Here is a 22,549-nt window from a genome sequence, read left to right on the forward strand (position 1 = left end):
TGCCTGACATAAAGTAAGAACTCATTTAGCCATCGTTATTTTTTTTTAATTTTTTAAAACTTTATTAACATTTATTTACTTTTGAGAGACAGAGCACAAGCGGGGGAGGAGCGAGAGAGAGGGAGACACAGAATCTGAAGCAAGCTCCAGGCTCTGAGCTGTCAGTCAGCACAGAGCTCGACTTGGGACTGGAACTTGTGAACCACGACATCATGACCTGAGTTGAAGTCTGACGTTTAACTGAGTCACCCAGGCGCCCTGTAGCCATCATTATTAACCAGTGTGCAAAGCATCTACAACATTTACTTACCCCATTTCTTTCTCCTCCTCCCTCCAAACCTTGCAGGGCGTCTACTTTGCTTCTCTTTGACCCTGAACAAGCCTCCCTAACAACCTTCTATCCCATATATCCCAGCCAGTCACTCTAAGCCTTGCGTTAGCCCTCATCTCTTTGATCTTCATTCTCATGTCTCTCCCTTTACTTCTTTCTCATTTTCTTCCTGACCCTTTTTCTCTCTCTGTCCCAGACTCTTTGCTTTACTTTTTGGAGTCTTAAGGCTCAGGTTTGCTGTATGGCTAGAGACAAATGAACAAGTCATTTAACTGCTGGGTCTCGGTTTTCACATCTGAAAAATGGGAACAATAATATCTACTTTACAGGATTGCTCTGTGGAGTAGATAATAAAATGTAAGTGCTATGTAAATTGTACAGGGCCTTACAAAGGTCAGATACTGGCACCTCTCATTTCTATTCCCTTCCATTCTACTTCTCTCTTTCAAGTCCCAGCCCCTTTGTGGAACTAGAACTTCTTCCAATGGAAAATTAGGACATAACTCCAATCGGAGTGCAGATTTTCTGGTTCTTCCCGCCTTCCCCGCCTAAACGAACCAATCAGAGCTACAGGAGAGTGTCGCACTCTTCACTTGGAGACCACCCCCTACAATGGAGCTTGCGCTTTTCTCCGTCTCTGCAGCCGTTCTGTTTTTCGCTTCACATACCAGCTTCTCCGCCTTGGAAGTGGGGTCCTTCTTCCTTGTCTCAACTCCCCAAATCTTGCCATAGCAAGGGTTGAACGGCGAGGACCGGAAGTGTGCGCAGCAGCGGCGGGTCCCCAGGTATCGACACCGGAAGTAGCAATTGCTGCTGGATTGCGCGCGCTGCGCTATGGCGGCGATCCCCCCAGACTCCTGGCAGCCGCCCAATGTGTACTTGGAGACCAGGTGAGAGGGGTCGGGCCTCGGGGCTGGGCTGGCGGTGGCGACGCGGAGCCCCGGCTTTGCCGCGGGGCTGGGTTCCGGGTACGCTCCCCCGGGAGGCTGGCCTCCACGTGGAGAAGCGTAGAGCGGCGGCCGTAAGGGCAGCTTGAGCGCTGAGTGGGGACCGCCACCTTCCGCGTCCGAGCTCCACACTGGCTCTCCCTGAGACCTCAGCGACAGCGGCCTGGTTGCCCTCCTCCCACCCGGTGGTTCATTCATTCATTCAACTAGCGTGTGTTGAGGTTACAAGCCAGCGACGTTGCATCTGGAGTCAGGTTAGAGGTGCCTATGGGGCGCCTGGGTGGCTCAGTCGGTTGAGTGTCGGACTTTGGCTCAGGTCATGATCTCACAGTTCTTGCGTTCGAGCCCCGCATCAGGCTCTGTGCTGACAGCGCAGAGCCTGTAACCTACTTGAGAATCTGTGTCTCCCTCTCTCTCTCTGCCCCTCCCCACTTGTGCGTGTGTGCACTCTCTCTCTCAAAAATAAATAAACATTAAAAAAAAAAAAAGAGGTGCCTAAGACACACACCGCTTTTGAATTTCAGAGTTGCGGTCATCTAGGTGGGGCTTGTTTATACAGCTGTTACAGTAACAACTAATGTTGTAAGCAGTTTAGTTGCATTAAACTATTAGAAAGGCACAGGAAGAGACACATTTCCCCCAGTATCAAAGAGTGCTATAACTGAGCACTAACTAGCGAGTGCCATGCCCCTGACATATAGCATCTCATATAGTTTAATCCACTTAATACCCACATGGGTATTATTCCACCTTCTCTCCAGTTTTAGCAGGAGAAATGCCAGAATTTACAGATGAAATGATTTGACCAGACTCACACAGCAAGTAAGTAGGGAAACCTCATTTGGAGCCTGGTCCGGCTGCCTCACATGCTAGGTTCTTAAGCTCCATTCATTCCACTGCCTCTTTGGAAAAAGTCCAAAGTGATCTTAAGAAAGTAGTACAATAACCTAAGTAACTTCTTACTTCTACAACAGTGTAAAATTAAAGCATGGTAGCCTGACATTCAAGATTATTATTTTTTTCATCTGGCCTTTGCCTTCCCTCTCTGGCTGCATCTTCTGCCATTCCCACATCAGTAGCCAAGGACCAGTTACTGTTTTTCTATTTTCTGCTCTTGCTCGTGCTGTTTTCCCCCGGAGCACGGTTCTCAGATGCTGCTTTTGCTCCCTGGTCATCTTCCCCACCACCAAAATCCTACTTCAGGCCCCAACTTGAAAGCAATTTCTGAATTCACCTGTTCACGTTTTTTTAAGTTGCAAAATAAATCAACATTTAAATCCAAGCAGTGCAAAAGTATATAGAGTAAGTGAAAGCCACTCTTCCTGTAAAAACAGTAGTTTGTTGGATGACCTTCCACATCTTTCTCTGCGAACACCTAAACATCTCTTTTGTGTTGTTTCTTTTATCTTTTTGTTGTTGTTTTCTTATTTTGAAAGGAGACAGCAAGTGAGGGAGGGACAGAGAGAGGGAGAGACAGAATCCCAAGCAGGCTCTGTGCTGTCAGCGCAGAGCCTGACGTGGGGCTTGAACTCACAGACTGTGAGATCATGACCTGAGCCAAGATCAGGAGTCAGAGGCTTAACCGACTGAGCCAGATGCCCGTCTCTTTTATGTTGTTTCTTAAAAACAAAATCATGTGATCATACTGTATATATGTTGTATATATGTTTTTTTCTGTAATTTGCTTCTGTTTCACTTGCTAATACAGCTGCCCATAGTATGGATATTTTGTATTTTAGTCACTTCTTTGAAGGACACTTAAGTTGCCTCTTGTTTTTTGTTATGACAAATACTGGCGTGAATATCCTTCCACATACCGTGTCCTTTAGCAGCACGTTTGTGAGTTTTGTTATAGAATACTTAGAAGTTGAAATTGCTCTCAAAAGGTATGTTGATTTCATAACTGTATAGGTATTTCCTGATTGCCATTCCAAAAATTATTCCCTGTATTTAAAAAATATGCACCAGAATATAAGCTCCATGAGGGAAAAAACCGCCTAGAACCATGCCTTGCACAGAGTAGGTGTCGATCCCTGCTGAATTGTTAGTAGGGGATGAATTGCTGGTAGGAAGGCTTTTTTTAGAGAGCTATGTTCTAGCATATACCACATATATATATTTATAGAGTGCTTATGCTGTGCTTGGCACTGGCTGTCCAGACTATACATAGTTGCCTCAATTTTCACGTTCTTGGAGCTTAAGATCTAGGTGAGTGATGGAGTAGAGGAGAGGGGAAGGCACCTAAGTCTTCTACTTTTTTCCTGAGCAGTACTTGGGGGGCGGGGGGAGGTAGAGGGGAAGGGCTCATCCCATTTGATACGTATAGAGATGTGAAGTAATCAGGTTTTGCATTTGTTGCACCCTCTCTTAAATACACACAAACTGTACCTTTTTTTCCCATTAAAATTTTTACGAATAGGTAATATATTTACATGGTTCAAAAATACAAAAGTTTAAAAAAAAATACTCATTAAAAACCATCCTGTTTCCCATTTGTCAAGTTTCTACCCCTACCCAGAAACGTATGCATGTTTAAATAAATACAAATTCCTGACACAATAATACCTTCTTTTTAAAAAATGACAAATTAAGTATTAAGTGAAATTTTTTTCCAAATTGAGGGTTGGTTATACTGGTTTCCCATGATCAGTGATTTTTTTTTTTTTTAATATATACGGCTAGTTTGAATTTTTATTTTATTTTATTTTTTTAATTTTTTTTTTCAACGTTTATTTATTTTTGGGACAGAGAGAGACAGAGCATGAACGGGGGAGGGGCAGAGAGAGAGGGAGACACAGAATCGGAAACAGGCTCCAGGCTCTGAGCCATCAGCCCAGAGCCTGACGCGGGGCTCGAACTCCCGGACCGCGAGATCGTGACCTGGCTGAAGTCGGACGCTTAACCGACTGCGCCACCCAGGCGCCCCCGGCTAGTTTGAATTTTTAGTTGTCCACAGTTATTTTGTTTACAAGAAGTACCAGAAGTTCCTATGTGTTTTACTCAAAGAAGATACCTGTGTTTATATTATTTACATTGTGGTGTTTTCCTTTGCTGAGCATGAGATCTGATGTTTATTACAATTTCATGACTTACATAAGTTTGAAAATAAAGAGTCCTGGATCAGTCCCATAATCTTCCTGTTTGCTGTGACCTTGTTCTTGACTAGAACTCTACTGTCCTCCCCCCCCCCCCCCCCCCCCCCCCGCAGCATGGGAATCATTGTGCTGGAGTTGTACTGGAAGCATGCTCCAAAGACCTGTAAGAATTTTGCAGAGTTGGCACGTCGAGGTTACTACAATGGCACCAAATTCCACAGAATCATCAAAGACTTCATGATCCAGGGAGGTGACCCAACGGGGACAGGTATAGTTAAGCCGACGTTAGTTGTTTGTTTTTTTAATTTTAGAGCAAGCAGGGGAGAGGGGCAGAGGGAGAGAGAGAATCTTTTTTTTTTTTAATGTTTATTTATTTTCGAGAGAGAGAAAGAGACAGAGTGTGAGCAGGGGAGGCTCAGAGACAGAGAGATACATAATCCAAAGCAGGCTCCAGGCCCCTAACTGTCAGCACAGAGCCTGACGCGGGGCTTGAACTCACAAACTGTGCGATCGTGACCTGAGCTAAAGGTGGATGCTCAACTGGGCCACCCAGGTGACCGAGAGAGATTCTTAAGTAGGCTCCATGCTCAGTGTGGAGCCCAATGTGGGACTCGATCCCACGACCCTGGGGATCCTGTGACCCTCAGGGATCATGACCTGAGCTGAAATCAAGAGTCGGACACTCAACTGACTGAGCCACCCAGGTGCCCCAAGCCAACATTAGTTGAATTCAGTGAAATAGGGCAGGCTGAGAGAGGAGCATGTGTGGAGGGAAAAATCAAGAATTTGGTTTTGGTTTTAGACATTACATTTGAAATAGTTGTCAGGTCTTCATTTAGAGATGTTGAATAAGTGAAGGGATAGGAGTATGGAGTTCATGGAGAGATCTGGGATGGAGGTATGAATTTGGGAGTTACTATCATTTAGATGGGATTTAGTGAAATTGGTGCGTGCTAACGTGAGTTTCAAGGCCCCTTGCTTCTCAGTCTGCATTTTCTCTCTGCTAATTTCTGCTCCTGCTTTTTTTACCTTTAAATAAGTTTGATAATCTTTGTGCCAGTCTTTTCTTAATCTTGTTCTTCTTTGTCATTTTCAGTTGTTCTCTATTTATCCTTTATGACCAGAGGTATTCAATGTTTTTAATGTATATGGACACATTTAAAAATACAGAAGATATAGGAAACTAGAAAAAAGAACACGAAGATCATTTATACATATACTTCTTAAAGGTTTCTTTTTTCTTTTTTTTAAGTTTATTTATTTATTTTGAGAGAGCACAGGAGAGGCAGAGAGAGATGAAGAGAGAATCTCAAGCAGGCTCCCCACTGTTAATGCAGAGCCTGATGTGGGGCTTGAACTCACGAACCATGAGATCAAGACTTGAACTGAAACCAAGAGTCAGATGCTTAACTGACAGAACCAGCCAGGTGCCCCCTTCCTAAAGATTTCTAGCCACTATTAATTATTCTCACAATATCCACTTCTCAGAAACAATTGATGTTAACTGTTGGTGGACATTATTCTAGAAATCTTTCTTTTCAGATACCTAGTTAAAAGGATGGATGAATGGATAGATCACTAGCTAAATAGAGATGATTTCAAGACAATAGACTATGTCATGCATGTTATTGTTTTTAAAACAAAAAAACATTTAATTTTGTGTATACTTAACAAAAAAATTGATTTCCTGTTATGAAAGGTGAGGCAGTCAGTACTTAAATTTTTACCCATTTCTGTTGTTTAGAAAAAAACTCAGTTTTGCCTGCATTCTGTGATGGGAAAAACCTAGTTCTTTCCTCCTTTGTTTTTCTCCTGCATGTCTCCCTTACTGCTAACACAGATCACTGCACTTCTGACACAAATGTATTTAGGTTTATCACCCCCCCCCCGCCCGACAAGCAATTCTATGACACCAAGTGAGTGTCGTAGATTAACTCAGTTCCAGCATTATCTACCCAGAGATAGCATCAGATCCCACAAGTTAAGGCCCAGTCCCCACAAGATTGCCCCTCTTCCCCTGGCCCCCCTTTAGTCACAAGCCTAGGTTCCAATAACCCCCTCCTTGGGGTCCCTTAATTTGCCAGAGCAGCTCACAGAACTCATGGAGACGTTTACCGGTTTATTAAAGGACATGATGAAGGATACAGATGAACAGCCAGATGAAGAGATGGACAGGGTGAGGTCTGGGAGGGTCCCCAGGGCAGGAGCTTCTGTTCCTGTGGAATTAGGGTACGTCACGATCCGGGGATGTGTTTGCCCACCTGGAATCTCTCTGAACCCTATAGTATTGGGATTTTATGGAGGCTTCTTCATGTAGACATGACCAATCGTTATCTCCACTTCAGCCCCTCTCCCTTCTCTGAAGAAGCAGGGGTAGGGGGATGGGAGGCTGAAAATTCCATGCTTCTAGTCATGGCTCGGTCGCCATCCAGGAGTCCACCTGCCTCATTAGAACAAAAGATGCTCCTAATGCTCTTATCACTTAGGAATTTCAAAGGGTTTTAAAAGCCCAATTTCAAGGACAGGTCAAAGACCAAATGTTAGAACAAGAGCTGCCCCTAGTATTCTTATCATGTAGGAAATTACAGGAGTTTTAGGAGCTCTGTGCCTGGAACTGGGGACAGAGATATATACACATCTATATCTCTTCTGTTACCTCACACCTACACTCCTCCCTCCCTTGCTCTCAATTTTTGTCATTAGTTTTATTTTTCATCAGGGCACATTTTCCATTCTGTGCCTCATTCCCTCAGCTACAGTATGGGTTCTACATTTCAGGGGGTTCAGTGTTTACCACTAGACTTTTCTGTTCACAAGGGCTGGAGGGCAGAATTTCCTGCTGAGTGGTTTGTATTGCAGGCGCTGGAGGGTGTTACGTTTTTTTAAACTCCCATCATGTTAGAATTTGAAAAAGACTGGGTATTCTGTTCTTGGGCCACACTCATTCCCTCAGATTTTTTTAGACAGGTCTGTTCTGTTGACTTCTGGTTGTAAACATGGCTTTGGAGAATATGGAGGCCAGATTTACTCCTTCAGCTCTGGAGAAGTGTTTTGATTTGTATTTGTGAATATTTTCTCTGTCACTTGCTCTGATTTCCTAGTTCGGGAAACTAGTTATTCTTTGTTTTATGACCTTTGCTTTTCACATATGTTACATTACTTTTTTTTTTTTTTTTAATTTTTTTTTTCAACATTTATTTATTTTTTGGGGGACAGAGAGAGACAGAGCATGAACGGGGGAGGGGCAGAGAGAGAGGGAGACACAGAATCGGAAACAGGCTCCAGGGTCTGAGCCATCAGCCCAGAGCCCGACACGGGGCTCGAACTCCCGGACCGCAAGATCGTGACCTGGCTGAAGTCGGACGCTTAACCGACTGCGCCACCCAGGCGCCCCTACATTACTTTTATTTTTAAATTTTTATATGTTTATTTAGTTATTACGAATCTTTTTTTTTTTTTAAATGTTTATTCATTTTTGAGAGGGGGAGATAGGGAGGGGGACAGAAGATCCAAAGCAGCTTCTGTGCTGACAGCAGTGAGCCCAGTGTGGGGCTCAAACTCACAAACTGTGAGATCAGGACCTGAGCTGAAGTCAGATGCTCAACCGAATAGGCCACCCAGGGTCCCCTATTTATTTTGAGAGAGAGAGAGCGTGAGCACATGGGAGCATGCATGCAGGGGAGGGACAGAGAGAGGGAGAGAGAGAATCTCAAGCAGGCTCCACACTTAGCGCGGAGCCAGAAGTGAGTCTCAATCCCATGACTGTGAGATTATGACCTGAGCCGAAATCAAGAGTCAGATCCTTAACCGATTGAGCCACCCAGGCGCCCCTATTAGATTTCTTCTGAGTGTGTGAGATGATGTCTTTCTGTTTTGTCCTGCATCCACTGAGATAATCTTAGACCTTTACTCTGTGCCTTATTCAACTTGTGGTCATGTCTGTTCTGTCCTTTACTGCTCTGATTGATTTATTAGCACTGTATTGGTGTTATTGGGCTCTCAATCTGTTTCCATAGCTCTGCAGTCATTTCACTTATTTTGTTGATTTATTATCTTGTCTTTGAGCTTTTGTTTTATTGGATTCTTATTTCTATTGAAGCATCTGTAGCTTGAGACAGCTGCAGAGAAGCCCTTCTTGGACCATGTTTTCTCCCAGACTGGGTTCCTGAGGTGTTTTTTCTTTTTTTTTTAATTTTTTTTTTTAAGTGTTTATTTAATTTTTGAGAGAGAGAGCGTGTGAATGGGGGAGAGGCAGAGAGAGGGAGACACAGAATCTGAAGCAGACTCCAGGCTTCGAGCTGTCAGTATAGAGCCCGACATGGGGCTTGAACTCACAAACTGTGAGATCATGACCTGAGCCAAAGTCTGACGCCCAACCGACTGAGCCACCCAGGCGCCCCACGAGGTGTTTTTTCTCTTACAACCCTTCCTTTCTTTCTCTCCTTCCATTTGTTGTAATACGTTTGCATAGTTTCTGTGCCACTTCTTTTCATTTTATCTATGCTTAATGTATGTCGGCACTGATGCTGTTTGTACCTTTTATTTGTTCAGATACAGTACAAGTGGATCCTCTTTGTCATTGTCCTTCCCATTCCAGATGCTAGGTTGCTTTCTCTCCATCCTATTCTGGCCTGATGAGGTAGTGGGAGAGCTAATGCTGAGTGAGCACCTTACGTGAGGGCCAGCCTCTGTTCTGTTTCCCCAGCCTCTAGTAAAGCCCTCTCCCTGGAGACCTCTCCCCCAACCCTGGACTCTGGGTAGTCCCCTGAGAACAGCTGTAGTGGAGGAGAAGGATCCTCCTACCCTTTTTCATTCATAGCTGGGTCTCCATAACAGGATAGATTGATAGAAAAGCATACAGATTTGTTTGTTCTAAGTTTTGATGACACCGGAGCCTTGATAAAGAATTGAAGACCCATGGGCTCAGTTGGTTGAGTGTTTGGCTAGATTATTTCGGCTCAGGTCATGACCTCAGGGTCATGGGATTGAGCCCTACATTGGGTTCCATGCTGAACACGGAGCCTGCTTAAGATTCTCTCTCTCCCGGGGAGCCTGAGTGGCTCAGTCAGTTAAGCTTCCGACTTTGGCTCAGGTCGTGATCTCACAGTTCATGGGTTTGAACCCCGCATCGGGCTATGTGCTGACAGCTCAGCTCCTGGAGCCTGCTTCAGATCCTGTGTCTCCCTCTCTCTCTGCCTTTCCCCTGTTCATGCTCTCTGTCTGTCTCTCAAAAATAAATAAATGTAAAAAAAAAAAAAAAAAAAAAGATTCTCTCCCTCCTTCTCCACCTCCCTCCCTCCCTTTGCCCCTCTTCCCTGCTTGTGCTCACTCTCACTTTCTCTAAAAAAAAAAAAAAAAAAAAATGACCTGAAGAAATGGTTATACTTGAGTGTTTTTGTGCTAGGTTTGACAGTGTTGTGCTAGGGTGGTTTCATTGTTTGAGTGTTCTGTGCTAGAGTGGAAACTTGTGAGAAAACATGCTAGGACGAAAGGGGTCTGAACTGAATGTAGTAAACATCAAGGCTTGTTCGTTCAGCTTCCTCTTGGGGTCCTTCTGTCTTAGAAATGGGATGTTCTTTTCCCCAGGTATAGTGAGGGCACCTTTCACATGAGGGTCTTAGGACCTACTCCAAGGGAATGTCACAGTGTCCTTCTTGTACCTGACGTTTCTCAGATTCCTTCAATTTGAAATATTCAGTGTGCCCAAGTGCCGTATTTTGGGGTAGCTTGTCCTGAACCCCAGCATGGCCCAGTGCCCCCCCGCTCCCCCAAGGTGGCCGTGGCTGGTGGCCTGCCATGCCGCTGCTGAGCCCCTGTGGTCTGCACAGGCTTCTGTCTTCAGGGACTTCTCTTCAGTTTTTTCAGGGTTGCTCACCCACTTCTTCTGTTGGCTTCTCAAAATTGGAGGCTATTTGTAAGAATTCTCTGGGTTCCACACTCTCTTTCCTGCTTACTACTTTTAGGGAGTGCAGGCAGAAGAATCTCTCTTTCCTTGGCTTACTCTTCTCAGCATTTTTGTACTAAGTTTCTTTCTTTTTTCTTTGGTTGATGCTGGTGAATTTGGGGCTTGGAAAAAAGTGGAATTTTTTTGTCTGTTTCATCAGGTATGGAGGGAGTCTAAGCCTGCCTCACTCCTCTTTCTTTATCTGAAAGTGTCCTGTCAGCACTTTGATGTACTTTCCTGTCTTCTTCCTCTCTCTCGTTACGAGATAAAATTTTAATTCATAACACCAGTGAACTGAGGGAGTCCATGATAAATGTACAAGAATTGGAAGTGACTCAGATGTGAGTTGTTCATGTCAGAGCTTCCCTATATTTCTGTAATTGCTTTGCAATCCTTCATAATGTCACATTTCCATGATGCAATTTTAATGAAATGGAATCACTCAAAAGATTTCCAAGTAATTGCATCCAGCCTCAAGTGTAATGAATGATTGAGCTGGTAGGTCTGTGGTAGAAGGCAAACAAGGTTAGGCCCTCCTGGGTCACTAATATGAACTGCTAGCTGATTAGGCGACATGTTTTTTGCTAAATATCTCAGGTGAACAGCATGACGCATCCTGGGCTCTTCAGCAAGTCGATGTACTATTTCTGTCCCTCCCTGTCCCTTGGTCTGGCTACTCTGGAACTAACTATTCTTTCCACAGTCTTTCTTAAGCACCTTTGCCAGGTGTTTTCTCAATTCAGATACCTTTGAATTCCTGCTGCGTTTATTCATTTATTAAGTTTTATTCATTTATTTTGAGAGAGAGAGCATAAGTTGGGGAGGGGCAGGGAGAGAGGGAGAGAGAGAATCCCAAGCAAGCTCTGCGTCGTCAGTGCAGAGTCCGATGCGGGGCTCGAACCCACGATTGGTGAGATCATGGCCTGAGCTGAACTCAAGAGTCGGACGTTTAACCCAGCGAGCCACCCCGGCACCCCACTTGCATCATTTTAAACTATTTTTCCTCTTTAAAATTTCTCTTGTTGTAATAACTATGCCGGCTTTTTCCTTAGCTGTCTTTTTTATCTGCTTCTACTAACTTCTTCCCTTCCTCTCCTCCCTGTAAGACGTGGCATCCTGTCAGGCTCTTCCTCTCGCTCTTCACGCTCTGCAGTTAGCCTCGCCGTGCTCACCAGCTGGCGTGATCGCGGTGATTAATTGCATGCTGATTACGCTGCACATCGCCCTCCCTCTGACTCCTCGTCTCCTCTTGGTAGCCCCAGGAACACCTGAAACTTAACTGTGGAACGGCCAGCTCATCGTTAATTGTATTCATTGGGTGAATATCTGCTCCGAGTCTGCTGGGTATCCTGTGCTGTTCCAAGTCCTGTGAAGAGACTTAGGCAGTAGAAGCCGAGGCATTTTCTTTTACTTAACAGCTCTCCCTCCTCTGCCAGGAAGACAAGATGGTTCTCACAACAAACAACAATAGAGGCGTGCCTGGGCGGCTCCGTCGGTTAAGTGTCTGACTTTTGATTTTGGCTCAGGTCGTGATTCCAGGGTCGTGGGATAAAGCCTTGTGTTGGGCTCTGCGTTGAGCATGGAACCTGCTTAGGATTCTCTCTCTCCCTCTGCCCTTCCATCTGCTCTCATTCTCTCTCTCAATCTTAAAAAAGAGAAGAAAAGAAAAGAAACAACTATAAGGTAATATAGTATGCAAATTTATGGTGGTACACTCTGGGTTATATATATGACATAGGTTGGAATAATTCATAATAAGAGAAAAAGTACAATGGAGTGGAATTAGCATGGATGGAGGCATATTGTGAGGTGGGCCTTGAAGGAAATGTAGACTTTTAACTCTTAGGAAGACAGGGAAAGGCATTCTAGATTTAGGAAGAAGAATGAGTAGAGTAGAGGCACAAATGAGTGTGAAGGAGAGCGCAGCACCCCAGATGTTGTGTCTCACATGCTGGACCGGCCACCTCTCCATGTCCAGGACAGATACATACAATGTGATCGCTGAGGTCCTTGAACTGCATGTTTAGGGGACACTTAAGGAGCTGTTAGGGACAGAGTGCACAGAGTAGTTAGAGATAGCATGGTGCATAAGATCAGACCGGTTCATGGAGACTCCCAGACAGGAGTTCAGATTTGATCTAATATTATTCTGGAACTATTTTGGGACTCTTGAGTCTGGGATAAGAAAAATAAGTGAGGAAATTTAATTCAGCCATGGTAGATGGCAAGGTCATGGAGTGTGGGGTGAACAGGGTCGTAGAGCCTGGTGGGCTTGGGGTTGAATCTTGGCTTCACTTGAACTTACTAAATGTAGACAAGTTGTGTAAGCTCGTTGAGTCGTCTTATCTATACAGGCAGAGTGTGGTTGTGTTCACCTCATGGAGTTGTTGTGAGTCGTTAATGAGCCGATGTTTGTAAAATGGTGAGTACAGTCTTGACCCAAAATAGGAGCTTTAAAAAATGTTATTCTTTATTTTGATTGTTAACTTACTTAACAAACATCTTTTGGACCTCCTGCCATATTCCAGGCATGTTCTACGAGCTGGGGATACAATAGTAAATTAAGGAAGCCCTGGTGAAGTTCTCATTCTAGTGGGAGAGACAGTGAACAACTAAGTAAATAATACACTCTCACTATCATGACAAATGATGTGCAGAAAATGCTGTAGTAAGGGGGTAGAGCAGGAATTCTCAGCCTTGGCACTGTTGACATTTAGGGCTGGATAATTCTTTGCTTAGAGGACTGTCTGTGCATTGTAGGCTCTTCAGCTGCTTCTCTGACCTCTCCCTGCTAGAAGCTAGTAGACCCTTCAGTGTGACAACCAAAAATGTCTCTACACATTGTCTGATGTCCCTAACGGGCAAATTCACCCTCAGTTGACAACCACAGGAGTCACGGAGGTGTTATTTTGGATAGCGGGATTAGGGAAGACCTCATTGGTAAGGTGCATTTGAGCAGAGCTCTGAATGAAGTGAAGTAGTGAGCCTGAGACTGTCAGGGGCAGGGACAGCACAGAGGGAATAGCGATCAGAGGCCTTAGACCAGAGGATGCTTGGCAAGAAATAGCACAGACCAAGTGGCTAGGGCAGGTGAGTGGGGGGAAGAGTGACAGAAGATGACTTTGGAAGGTAGCAGGACACCAGGTCATCGAGTCTCATAGTGGTGAAGACTTTGGATTTTGTCCTAAGCGTGATGAAATGTCACCAGAGGATTTGGAGCAGAGGACTGCCATGATGAGGCTTGTTTTAAAAGGGTCCCCCTGACTTCCATGTGGAGAACCAGCTGGCTTGGAAAAGAGGAGACAAGGCTAGAAGCAAGGAGGCCAATTGGAAGCTTGTGACGTTTATCAAAGCTAGAGTTTTTTGTATTTGGCCTAGGGTGATAGTGGTTCTGTCGGTTCTGATCCTCTGGGAAGCAGATGCTAAGACAGAGTTAGACATTCAAGAGCTTGATTGGAGTAACGCCTGTGAAAGTTAAAGGGGCAAGAGAGCAGTGGTTGGAAGGGGAGGTCTTCACACATCAGTGCAAGTCTAACATATAAAAGGACGGGGCAGAGGAGAAGGAGCCAGTAGAGGAGGGGGAGGAGCCACCACCAGTAAGGTGGGATTTTTAGAAGGGTGACATCAACTGTCAGATGCTGCTCACGGAGCAGGCAAGGTGAGGCCTGAGGATTGGCCATTGGATTTAATGACGTGATGGTCACTGATGACCTTGGCAAGAGCCATTGTAATGGAGCGGTCAGGGCAGAAGTCTGATTGGAGCGCATTTAGAGGCAGGAGAGGAAGCCAAGACACCAAGTGTTGCCAGCTTTTTTGGGGAGGTTTTCTGTGAAGGGGCGCAGAGGAATAGGGATACTTGGAGTGTTGTGTTTAATTTTTAAGACCTTTTTTTTTTTTCATTTTTTCTTTTCTTTTTTTTCTTTTTTTTTTTTTTGCTGATAGGCCTGGTCTACTAGAAAGAAAAAAATGGTACAGCAGAGGGAGGAATTGTAGTTGCAAAGTTCCATAGCGGTGAATGGGCTCGATTAGGTACATGGTGGTGGGGTAGTCACAAGAACGGTTTATTCACGAGGGAAGAGGGGAGGGAAATGGGTGCAGATGTGGGAAGGGGAGTGGATTTGGTGGTGAGAGCACGTGAAAGTTCTCTGCCTTTTTTGTCATCGAAATAAGCAGAGTTACACTCAGAGCCAGGAGCAGTGAGGGAGTGGTGGACCCATGCAGGCTGACTCCCAAGGTGAAGTGTTAATCGCTACCTACAGTTGCCTCTCACAGGAAAATGCCCAGGTTATCTCTGTTAAAGATAGCTCAGGGGCGCCTGGGTGGCTCCGTCGGTGAAGCGTCCAGCTTTGGCTCAGGTCACGATCTCACAGTCTGTGGGTTCGAGCCCCGCCTCGGGCTCCGTGCTGACGGCTCAGAGCCTGGAGCCTGCTTCCGATTCTGTGTCTCCCTCTCTCTCTGCCCCTCCCCTGCTCGTGCTCTCTCTCTCTCTGTGTCTCAAAATAAATAAAAACATTAAAAAAAAAAAAAGATAGCCCATCATCGCTGATAATACAGTGTTTGCTCCATGCTTTACACTGCGTGGTTTCTGTGCACGATCTTACTTAGTTCCTGTAACAGTCCTACGAGACAGAAGTACTTCTGCTATTCCATTTTTCAGACAAGGAAACTGAGGCTTTGAGAGGGTAAATATCTTCCTTAAGGCTACACGGCCAGTTGGTGGTGGAGTTGGAATGGAAATCTGGATCTCTCTGGCCCCAGAGGCAAGTGAGAAAGACAGGACTCCTAAGACCCTCAAAGCTTCTTGGAGAGATGTAGCATTCTTTCCCACGTTAGATCTGGTATCTGGCATTTGCCCTGGTAATGCAACAGCAGCAGCTCCACCTGTTAGTTCCCTCTTCCAAAGACTCTGTTACTAACAGCGATTGTATCAATTTGGCATGCTTTTGGCTGCACATAACAGAAAACTCAACTGCACCGGCTTAAACAAAGAGAGCTTTTGTTGTTCTCGCATAAGAAAATGTCTGAAGGTAAGTAGTTGCAGGCCTTGGTTCAGCTGCCCAACAGAGTTGGGCTTACTATATCTTTCCATTCCATCATTGTTAGTGTGTTGGCCTTGGATCTCAGACTTGTCTTACGGCTGCAATATGGCTGCTGCTGCTCCTGACATCACCTCTGCTTTCAAAAAAGGGAGATGGGGAAAGAGCTATGGGTGAAAGACAAAGGAGCATGTTTTTCCCTTTTTATCAGGAAAGTTCTAGCTTTCCCAGAAACTCTACTCAGCAGGCTTCTGTTTGTATCAGTAAGTCCGAACCAGATCATCTGACTACCCCTAGCTGCAAAAGGCACTGGTCAGTACCTGCCTCTCTTGTTCCTGAGGTTGAAGTAGGCCATGGAGAAGGGGTTAGAGAAAGAGTTAGAAATGCTCAGAGAACAGCTAACCTGCTGTTAGATGCTCTCTTGCCAGAAAAGAGGTTTTGATGGGTTTGGTCAGTCGCCTCCTGGTGTCAGCTGCCCCAGGCAGAGCTTTCACGTAGGCCTCTTCATGGGTCCCTGGCTCACCTGTACTGCTTTGGGACTGGTCCCAAAAGGGGCTGTGGCATGGGAGCGATGGGGTAAGTAGCACCAAGTATGGTCATCTTTGAAACCACCGTGTCTTAGATGCCGCTCCAGTTCATCGTGGGAGTTTTCTGCCAGGCAGTGAGCAAGAAGAGACATCGGAAGGGTCTTGGGGAGAAGGAAATATTTTTTTAAAGCAGAAGATCATAAAGAAAAAGATTGAGGGATTTCAACTGCAAAAAATTCTGTGCAGCAGAAGACCCCATTAAAAGAGTGATAAAATTCCATCCACCGGAAGAAAGTATTTGCAAAAGCATTAACTGACCAAGGATTAGTGTCCAAAATATGAATCCTAATAATATACAAATTATATATATATATATGAATTATATATATTATATATATGAATTATATACATATTTTTATATATATGAATGTCAAACCACTTAGTAGATAAGTGGCTGTTCACAGAGGAGGAAAGCTAAATAGCCAGTAAACATGGCGTTATGCACACCTTCAAGGAAATGCAGATTAAAGCCCAAGAGATCAGACACCTCTCAGACTGAGGAATGTTAGGAAGTCTGGCTAAAGCACCTAGAGCAGTAAGAGTGAGCACTGTGGGTGGGAGTGCACATTGGGGCCACTTCTGGCAAGCTGTTGGAAGAAATCTGGTAATGGGGAAATACTCAAACCGTGACCCTGCCTGTCCATGAGGCGTTGTCCCTAAGAGCTCCCGCACTTGTCTGAGAGAGGTGTAAGAATGATTACTGCAGCATGGTTTACCACAGCAGAAACAGGAGAAGGATCCCAGACACCCATCGACATGAGGAAAGGTAAGGTTGTTGTTACAATCGCACGGTTGGAACGAATACTACAGAGAGCCGCATGGAACAAAATGGATAAATATGGCGAACAAAGAAAAGCTAATTGCAGAAGAATACATAGAGTATAATACCATTTATATAAACCGAAAAATACGCACAGCAGCAATGCATTTTTTTAGGGTGCGTACTTAGGTAGTAAAAAGGAAAAAGCACGGAAGGGACAGACTCCTGGCCAGCATAATGGCTACCTGAGAGAAAAACGTGATTCTTTGAAGTAGTTGTTAGCTGGCAGGGAGGTGGGTGCGGAGGGCGGGGAGTGTGTGTGCATGGTGTCTTTGACTGGATTGACCGCACTCTTCCTGAGCGAGGGTGCAGTTGTTTGTCTCATTATTCCTTGTCTCTTTTGTACATCTGAGATATTAAATACCTTGAATAAATGTTGAAGAGAAGGGACAGAAGAGTAAAAGAGCATCCAGAATACAGAGTTCACAAAACAGATCAGTGCCTGTCGCCATTGTATCTGTACTAGACTCGGCACACAGCAAAGTTTTGACTGCAAAGCTTCCAAATTGTCAGCTTTATAAGTGATCGTTGGCATCTGGGTACCCTGCTCTGCACTGGAAAACTCTTTAATCGTGGCTGTCCCCCTACGTCTCTCCCCAATTCACATGCCCAAAGGAATGTTTTGATTGGAATTCTTTGTCTTTCTGACATTTTGTTGCAAACCCACTGGGTTGAATTAGATTATGAAAAGATAACATATTGTGTGTAAATGGTGCTGTAGAGCCCCACGCTAGTTGCAACTGGTCAGACTATGCCTGGTGAGTACAGAGGGGCCTCCATGCTCTTTCCTCTCCTCTCCTTCTAATGACTTAACCCCCGGGCTTCATCTGTGACTCTTGACTGGCCCATCCCTTAACCCTCTTGTTCTTGGTGCCATTTATGTGATAGCTTTCGGTTCCTAGAGGGCAGGGGCCCTGAGGTTTCATCCTGGAAGCCCCCGGCTTGCAGGGATCCCACTTCCAAGGCCCAGCCTGCGACGAACAGCCTGCTACTGAACTTCGCCCTCCGTTTGCTCACTTAAGCCCTGGATTTAGGGCTTGACCACAGTTTGCGCCCATGGCCCTCTCTTTCATAGTCAGCCGTAGCACTAACCACCCCCTCTGCCCCCAGCCTCAGGTAGGAACCTTGACTCTGTAGTCTGAGATAATATATTGGTTACATGATTGCTCTTGAGAAGTAAACTGACAGGTTGGAATTTTGGGAACACATTTTTATAAAGTTTGGTATTTGGGTACTTTTCCAGAAGCATAGGTAGCCTGGGCCGGGTGGGAGGTTTCCCTGAGTCTGTTAGGATTCACCTCCATTCTTCTTGGCGTGAGAAGTGTTTTCTTCCAGCACCGGGGGCTATGACAGGCTCTCTGTGGTGGAACATTCTAAGTACTGCAAGGGATTTTCACCATGGAAACACCTTAGCTGGCCCCTGGGGCCTGGGAGGAACATGGTGCGTTAACATCCTACTTTCTTTTTTTTTTTTTTTTTTTTAACGTTTATTTATTTTTGAGACAGAGACAGAGCATGAACGGGGGAGGGGCAGAGAGAGAAGGAGACACAGAACTGGAAGCAGGCTCCAGGCTCTGAGCCATCAGCCCAGAGCCCGACGCGGGGCTCAAACTCACGGAGTGTGAGATCGTGACCTGAGCTGAAGTCGGACGCTTAACCGACTGAGCCACCCAGGCGCCCCAACATCCTACTTTCATAGCAGGCTGTAAGAGGAGGTGAGCTCCCTGTGTCTGGGCTGTTTTCTGGCTGCCAGGCAAGCAGAGTAAGCTGATGAACCCAATGTTCACTTTGTTCCAGGCTGTTCTGTCTTCGTTGGTCAACTTGGAGAAACCAGAGTAATTCAGCAAGTCATATTTTTTTGCTAAATAGTTGATTAGGCGAGTTGCCTCCTATTTGGACATTTTTTTTTCCTTTGGGAACACCATATTTATTGTATCATTTCGCTCTAAGAACAGAACCTGGGTGCCAGCGCCACACTCTCGTGGACATAATATAAATGGCGGAAGGTAGCGATGTTGCTAGCAAAGCGTTCCTAATCTCACGTCTCTTCATAATCTCCTTAGTGATGCACGACCTCTCCTCTCCACGGACTCTGCCTGCTGTGATATTCCTTTCTGCCACGTTGCCACTTTCCACTCTGTTTTCCTTAAGCTGGATATCTTTGACTTAAATGAATGTTACTTTCCTTCATCTAGGTTCAGGACGGCTCATAGCTCTTTAAGTCTTGTGCCATCTCCCGTCCATTAAACATGGCTGCCTACAGTTCTGAGTTGGTAGGCCACAGAGGCCCGTCGAAGCTCAGCAGGGAGGAATGTTGGTTGATCAGCAATGTCTGTGATGGGCACCGGGGTTCAGGCTTGGGGCGCTCCTGTCTAAAATACTCATAAAAAAGTTAAAAATTAAGAAATCTCTTAATCCATCAAATTATAAATGGTAGTTAAACTGTAGGTAGTTAGATTATAGGGGACTTTAATGTCCTATTGATAATGTTCTATGCTTTCTGCATATTTGACAGTGAACACGTATTACTTTAATAACCAGGAAAAAACACTCTTGGTGTTATTTTGAAAAGAAACCTCTTACCTGAATGAAACCAGTGATCCGAATGTGCTATGTCTGTGCTTGATCCTGCTGCTGGGCTACGTAGTTGCAATATACTTAGCAGGGGCCAGGTGTGCTCACTGCTCTTTCCTTTTGTATACTCTGAAGAATCTTTTGACCCTGAACAATAATTCTTGCCGTGAGGTAGAGCGTGGGACTAGCTGACTGGCTTCTTGTCTTCTAATCTGGCAGGTCGAGGTGGTGCATCTATCTATGGCAAGCAGTTTGAAGATGAACTTCATCCAGACTTGAAATTCACGGGTAGGTAAAGAGTCTGGCCGGACTGGGTAGGAGGAGGGAGAGGACTTTAAAAGCTTGCCCTTGGCTGTGATCCAGGGCGCCTGCCTGACACCGTGGCGTGGTGCCATGCCGCTGCCCAGCTACGGCGCCACAAAGAGCCGTGGTGGATTAGAGAAGATGACGCCTCTCTCAGGGTCCTGAGCAATTCAGAGTGCTGGCCTGAGTGTTCTAGCCTCTAATTGTTGAATGTTGCTGTCATAAACTGGGAGTTATATTTATATACTATGTGTCTGTAGTTCTGCACTATAACTAAAGTCTGCTTTCCTCAGAGAAGGAGGAGACCTTGCTGGGATTTGGAGGGGAATCAGGAACATGGCCCAGCAGTTGGTGGGGATCATCATGGATAGAGAAGCTGGGGAGTAGGTGAAGACCAGGAAGATGAGGTTGTTGGGGTAGTGCAGTGATGGCCTTTGGTGCAAAGGTGGAGAGCCTGCCCTGAGGGCAAGATTGTTTGGGTCAAGTGGTTGAGGACAGAGGCCAGAACAAAGTCTGGGATGGTGTAACTTGCTCCAGGCTGGAGCTTTGGGGGTTATTCATACTCTTTCTTCCTTTTTCCCACCAGGGGCCGGAATTCTCGCAATGGCCAATGCAGGGCCAGACACCAACGGCAGCCAATTTTTTGTGACCCTAGCCCCTACCCAGTGGCTTGATGGCAAACACACCATTTTCGGCCGTGTGTGCCAGGGTATAGGAATGGTGAATCGAGTAGGAATGGTGGAAACGAACTCCCAGGACCGCCCTGTGGATGATGTGAAGATCATTAAGGCATACCCTTCTGGGTAGGCTTGCTGCTTTCTTGGGCACACTCAGGTCCTCTGAGATGGCCTCCTCGGTGAACCAGCTTCCAGATGACCTAGAATGACACATACTTAAACTTCATTTTGGCCTTGCAAATCACAGAGCTAAGGAGACCTAGGGTCTTGGGTGAGTTAGAGATGGAAGTATATTTTTATTTTCTTTTATTTAAATAATTTTTCTAAATTTTATTTTAGAGAGAGAGAGAGAGAGCACGCTCACAAGTGCGGGAGAGGGGCAGAGGGAAAGACAGAGAATCCCAGGCAAGGTCCACACTCAGCGCAGAGCCCAACGTAGGGCTCGATACAATGAACCTGGGATTGTGACCTGAGCCAAAATCAAGATTTAGACGCTCAACCACTGAGCCACCCAGGTGCCCCGGAAGTATATTTTAATAGGATGCTTCTTTTCTCTTCCCCCGGTGCCTCTGTTGACAGAGCATTCATGGAAATGCTCATAAGTAGTCATTCACAGGGAACTGCCTATTGCAAATGAGCCCCTCCTTGGTTGTGTCTGTTCTGATACACTTGGAACAAAATGCAGCCGGCTCTGTCATTTCGTGGTGCCTAACCAAACTTCTTCCTGCAGAGATTTATATTCTGGCCTACACCGCAGTCTTCGGTGGCTGACAGCCACAGAATTCAAAACCAAGTAGTGTCTATCAGCCTTCTTAACTCCATGCACACCCTATTTCAGTCTCCTACATTTGTTCTTCCAGGGAATGTATGCGTCTCTATATATATTTTCCCTCTCAAAACCAGAACATCAACACTGCTGTTTCTGACACTTAGACATCCCACGCAAAGCCACGTTGGATTTTTGCCAAATGAAAAATGCATCCAACAATCAAGTTTCTAAGAAGGTGTCAAGTGGGGAATGATAATGTGTAATAATCGAGAAAGGAATTTATTAAAAGCAAACCGAAACACTGACCATTTTCTCCCCAGGAAGGAGTAGAACTCTGTAGTGAGCATAAGGGTAGACTATGAATTCTCCTTAAAAAGCAGTATTGTCATGAAGGAGAGGCACCACTTAAGTTTTTTTTAACCTAGGACTAGAGAAACTGGATAAGGGATTTTATATGTTTTTTCAGTCTTTCTGATTTTTTTTAATGGGGGGTGGTAACAGAAAGGAAGTTGCCATCTATGTAATACATAGAAACTTCCAAAATAAAGTGCCACTGATGGTTGAAATTGCTTCTGGGCTCTGATTTTAAAGACTGTATGAAGTTTTAACAGCCATTTTAACCTGTGAACCATCTCAAGTAGGATTGTAGGGCTCATCTTCAAGATTTCACATTTTAGGTTTGTGGGCCTCCAGTGGACTTCTGTTCAAGAGCAGGGCGGACTTTAAAACGGCAGTATCTAAGAAAGAATTTAAGTGATATCCACTGGCATTTCTGAGTGAGGGGGAATTGTGTAGATTAGCCAGGTGGATGTGCTGAGAGACCTAAAGCATCCCTTGAACTTGTGGGAAACCCACCTTTATGTTGTTATGGACCCAGAGGTGGTATGTAGTGTGGCTTCCTTAAATTGGCAGCTCCTTGATTGAAGAGGGGATTGTAGCTTTAATCTTCTTCCTTGTCATTCCATAAATTTTGGAAATGATGGGTTACTTTAGGGAATGACCAAAAAGTTGTATTCCTCAAGCCTTCCCCACCTTCAGCCTCTTTTCTCCATGCTTCTCTTTCTTTCCTCTCGATGACAAAAAAGCAAAACCCAACAACAAACTATGTAAATGACTTTATTAACTTTTCAGAGATGGTGTTGGGCAAAGTACTGTTCTAGACTCTGGGGAAGTAGAAACTTCTTTTGGCCTGAACTGGGCAGACATCATTGGACGCACCTCTAAGAGCAAAGAATAAGACATCCATCCACTTACCTCCCTGAATTATAATCCTAAGAATGCCCGTTTTCACCCAGGTCGTGGGAGTGGTGGAAATGTACCATCACTGCTCAGAGAAGGAAAGAAGGGCCTGAGTACAGTGCGCTTGGCATGCTTTACCATACACAAGAATAACCGGGAGCCTGCTAGAAAGCAAGTCGGGATTCAGCATCTGTCCAGAGAGTCTGTATTTCTATCCAGCTCCCAGG

The 22,549-nt window shown here is 45.1% G+C and overlaps 1 protein-coding gene across 1 annotated transcript; it reads left to right on the forward strand.

Moving 5' to 3' along the window:
* The first annotated feature begins 905 nt into the window (after positions 1-905).
* PPIL1 (peptidylprolyl isomerase like 1) lies at positions 906-21,652 on the forward strand. The gene is made up of 4 exons (XM_015069805.3): positions 906-1,221; positions 4,487-4,641; positions 19,554-19,622; positions 20,224-21,652. The coding sequence occupies exons 1-4, from the start codon at positions 1,166-1,168 to the stop codon at positions 20,442-20,444; spliced, it is 501 nt and encodes a 166-aa protein (XP_014925291.1). The 5' UTR covers positions 906-1,165; the 3' UTR covers positions 20,445-21,652.
* The last annotated feature ends 897 nt before the right edge of the window (positions 21,653-22,549 follow it).

The sequence above is a fragment of the Acinonyx jubatus genome, chromosome B2 (genome assembly GCF_027475565.1).
Source record: "Acinonyx jubatus isolate Ajub_Pintada_27869175 chromosome B2, VMU_Ajub_asm_v1.0, whole genome shotgun sequence".
NCBI classification, from domain to species: domain Eukaryota; kingdom Metazoa; phylum Chordata; class Mammalia; order Carnivora; family Felidae; genus Acinonyx; species Acinonyx jubatus.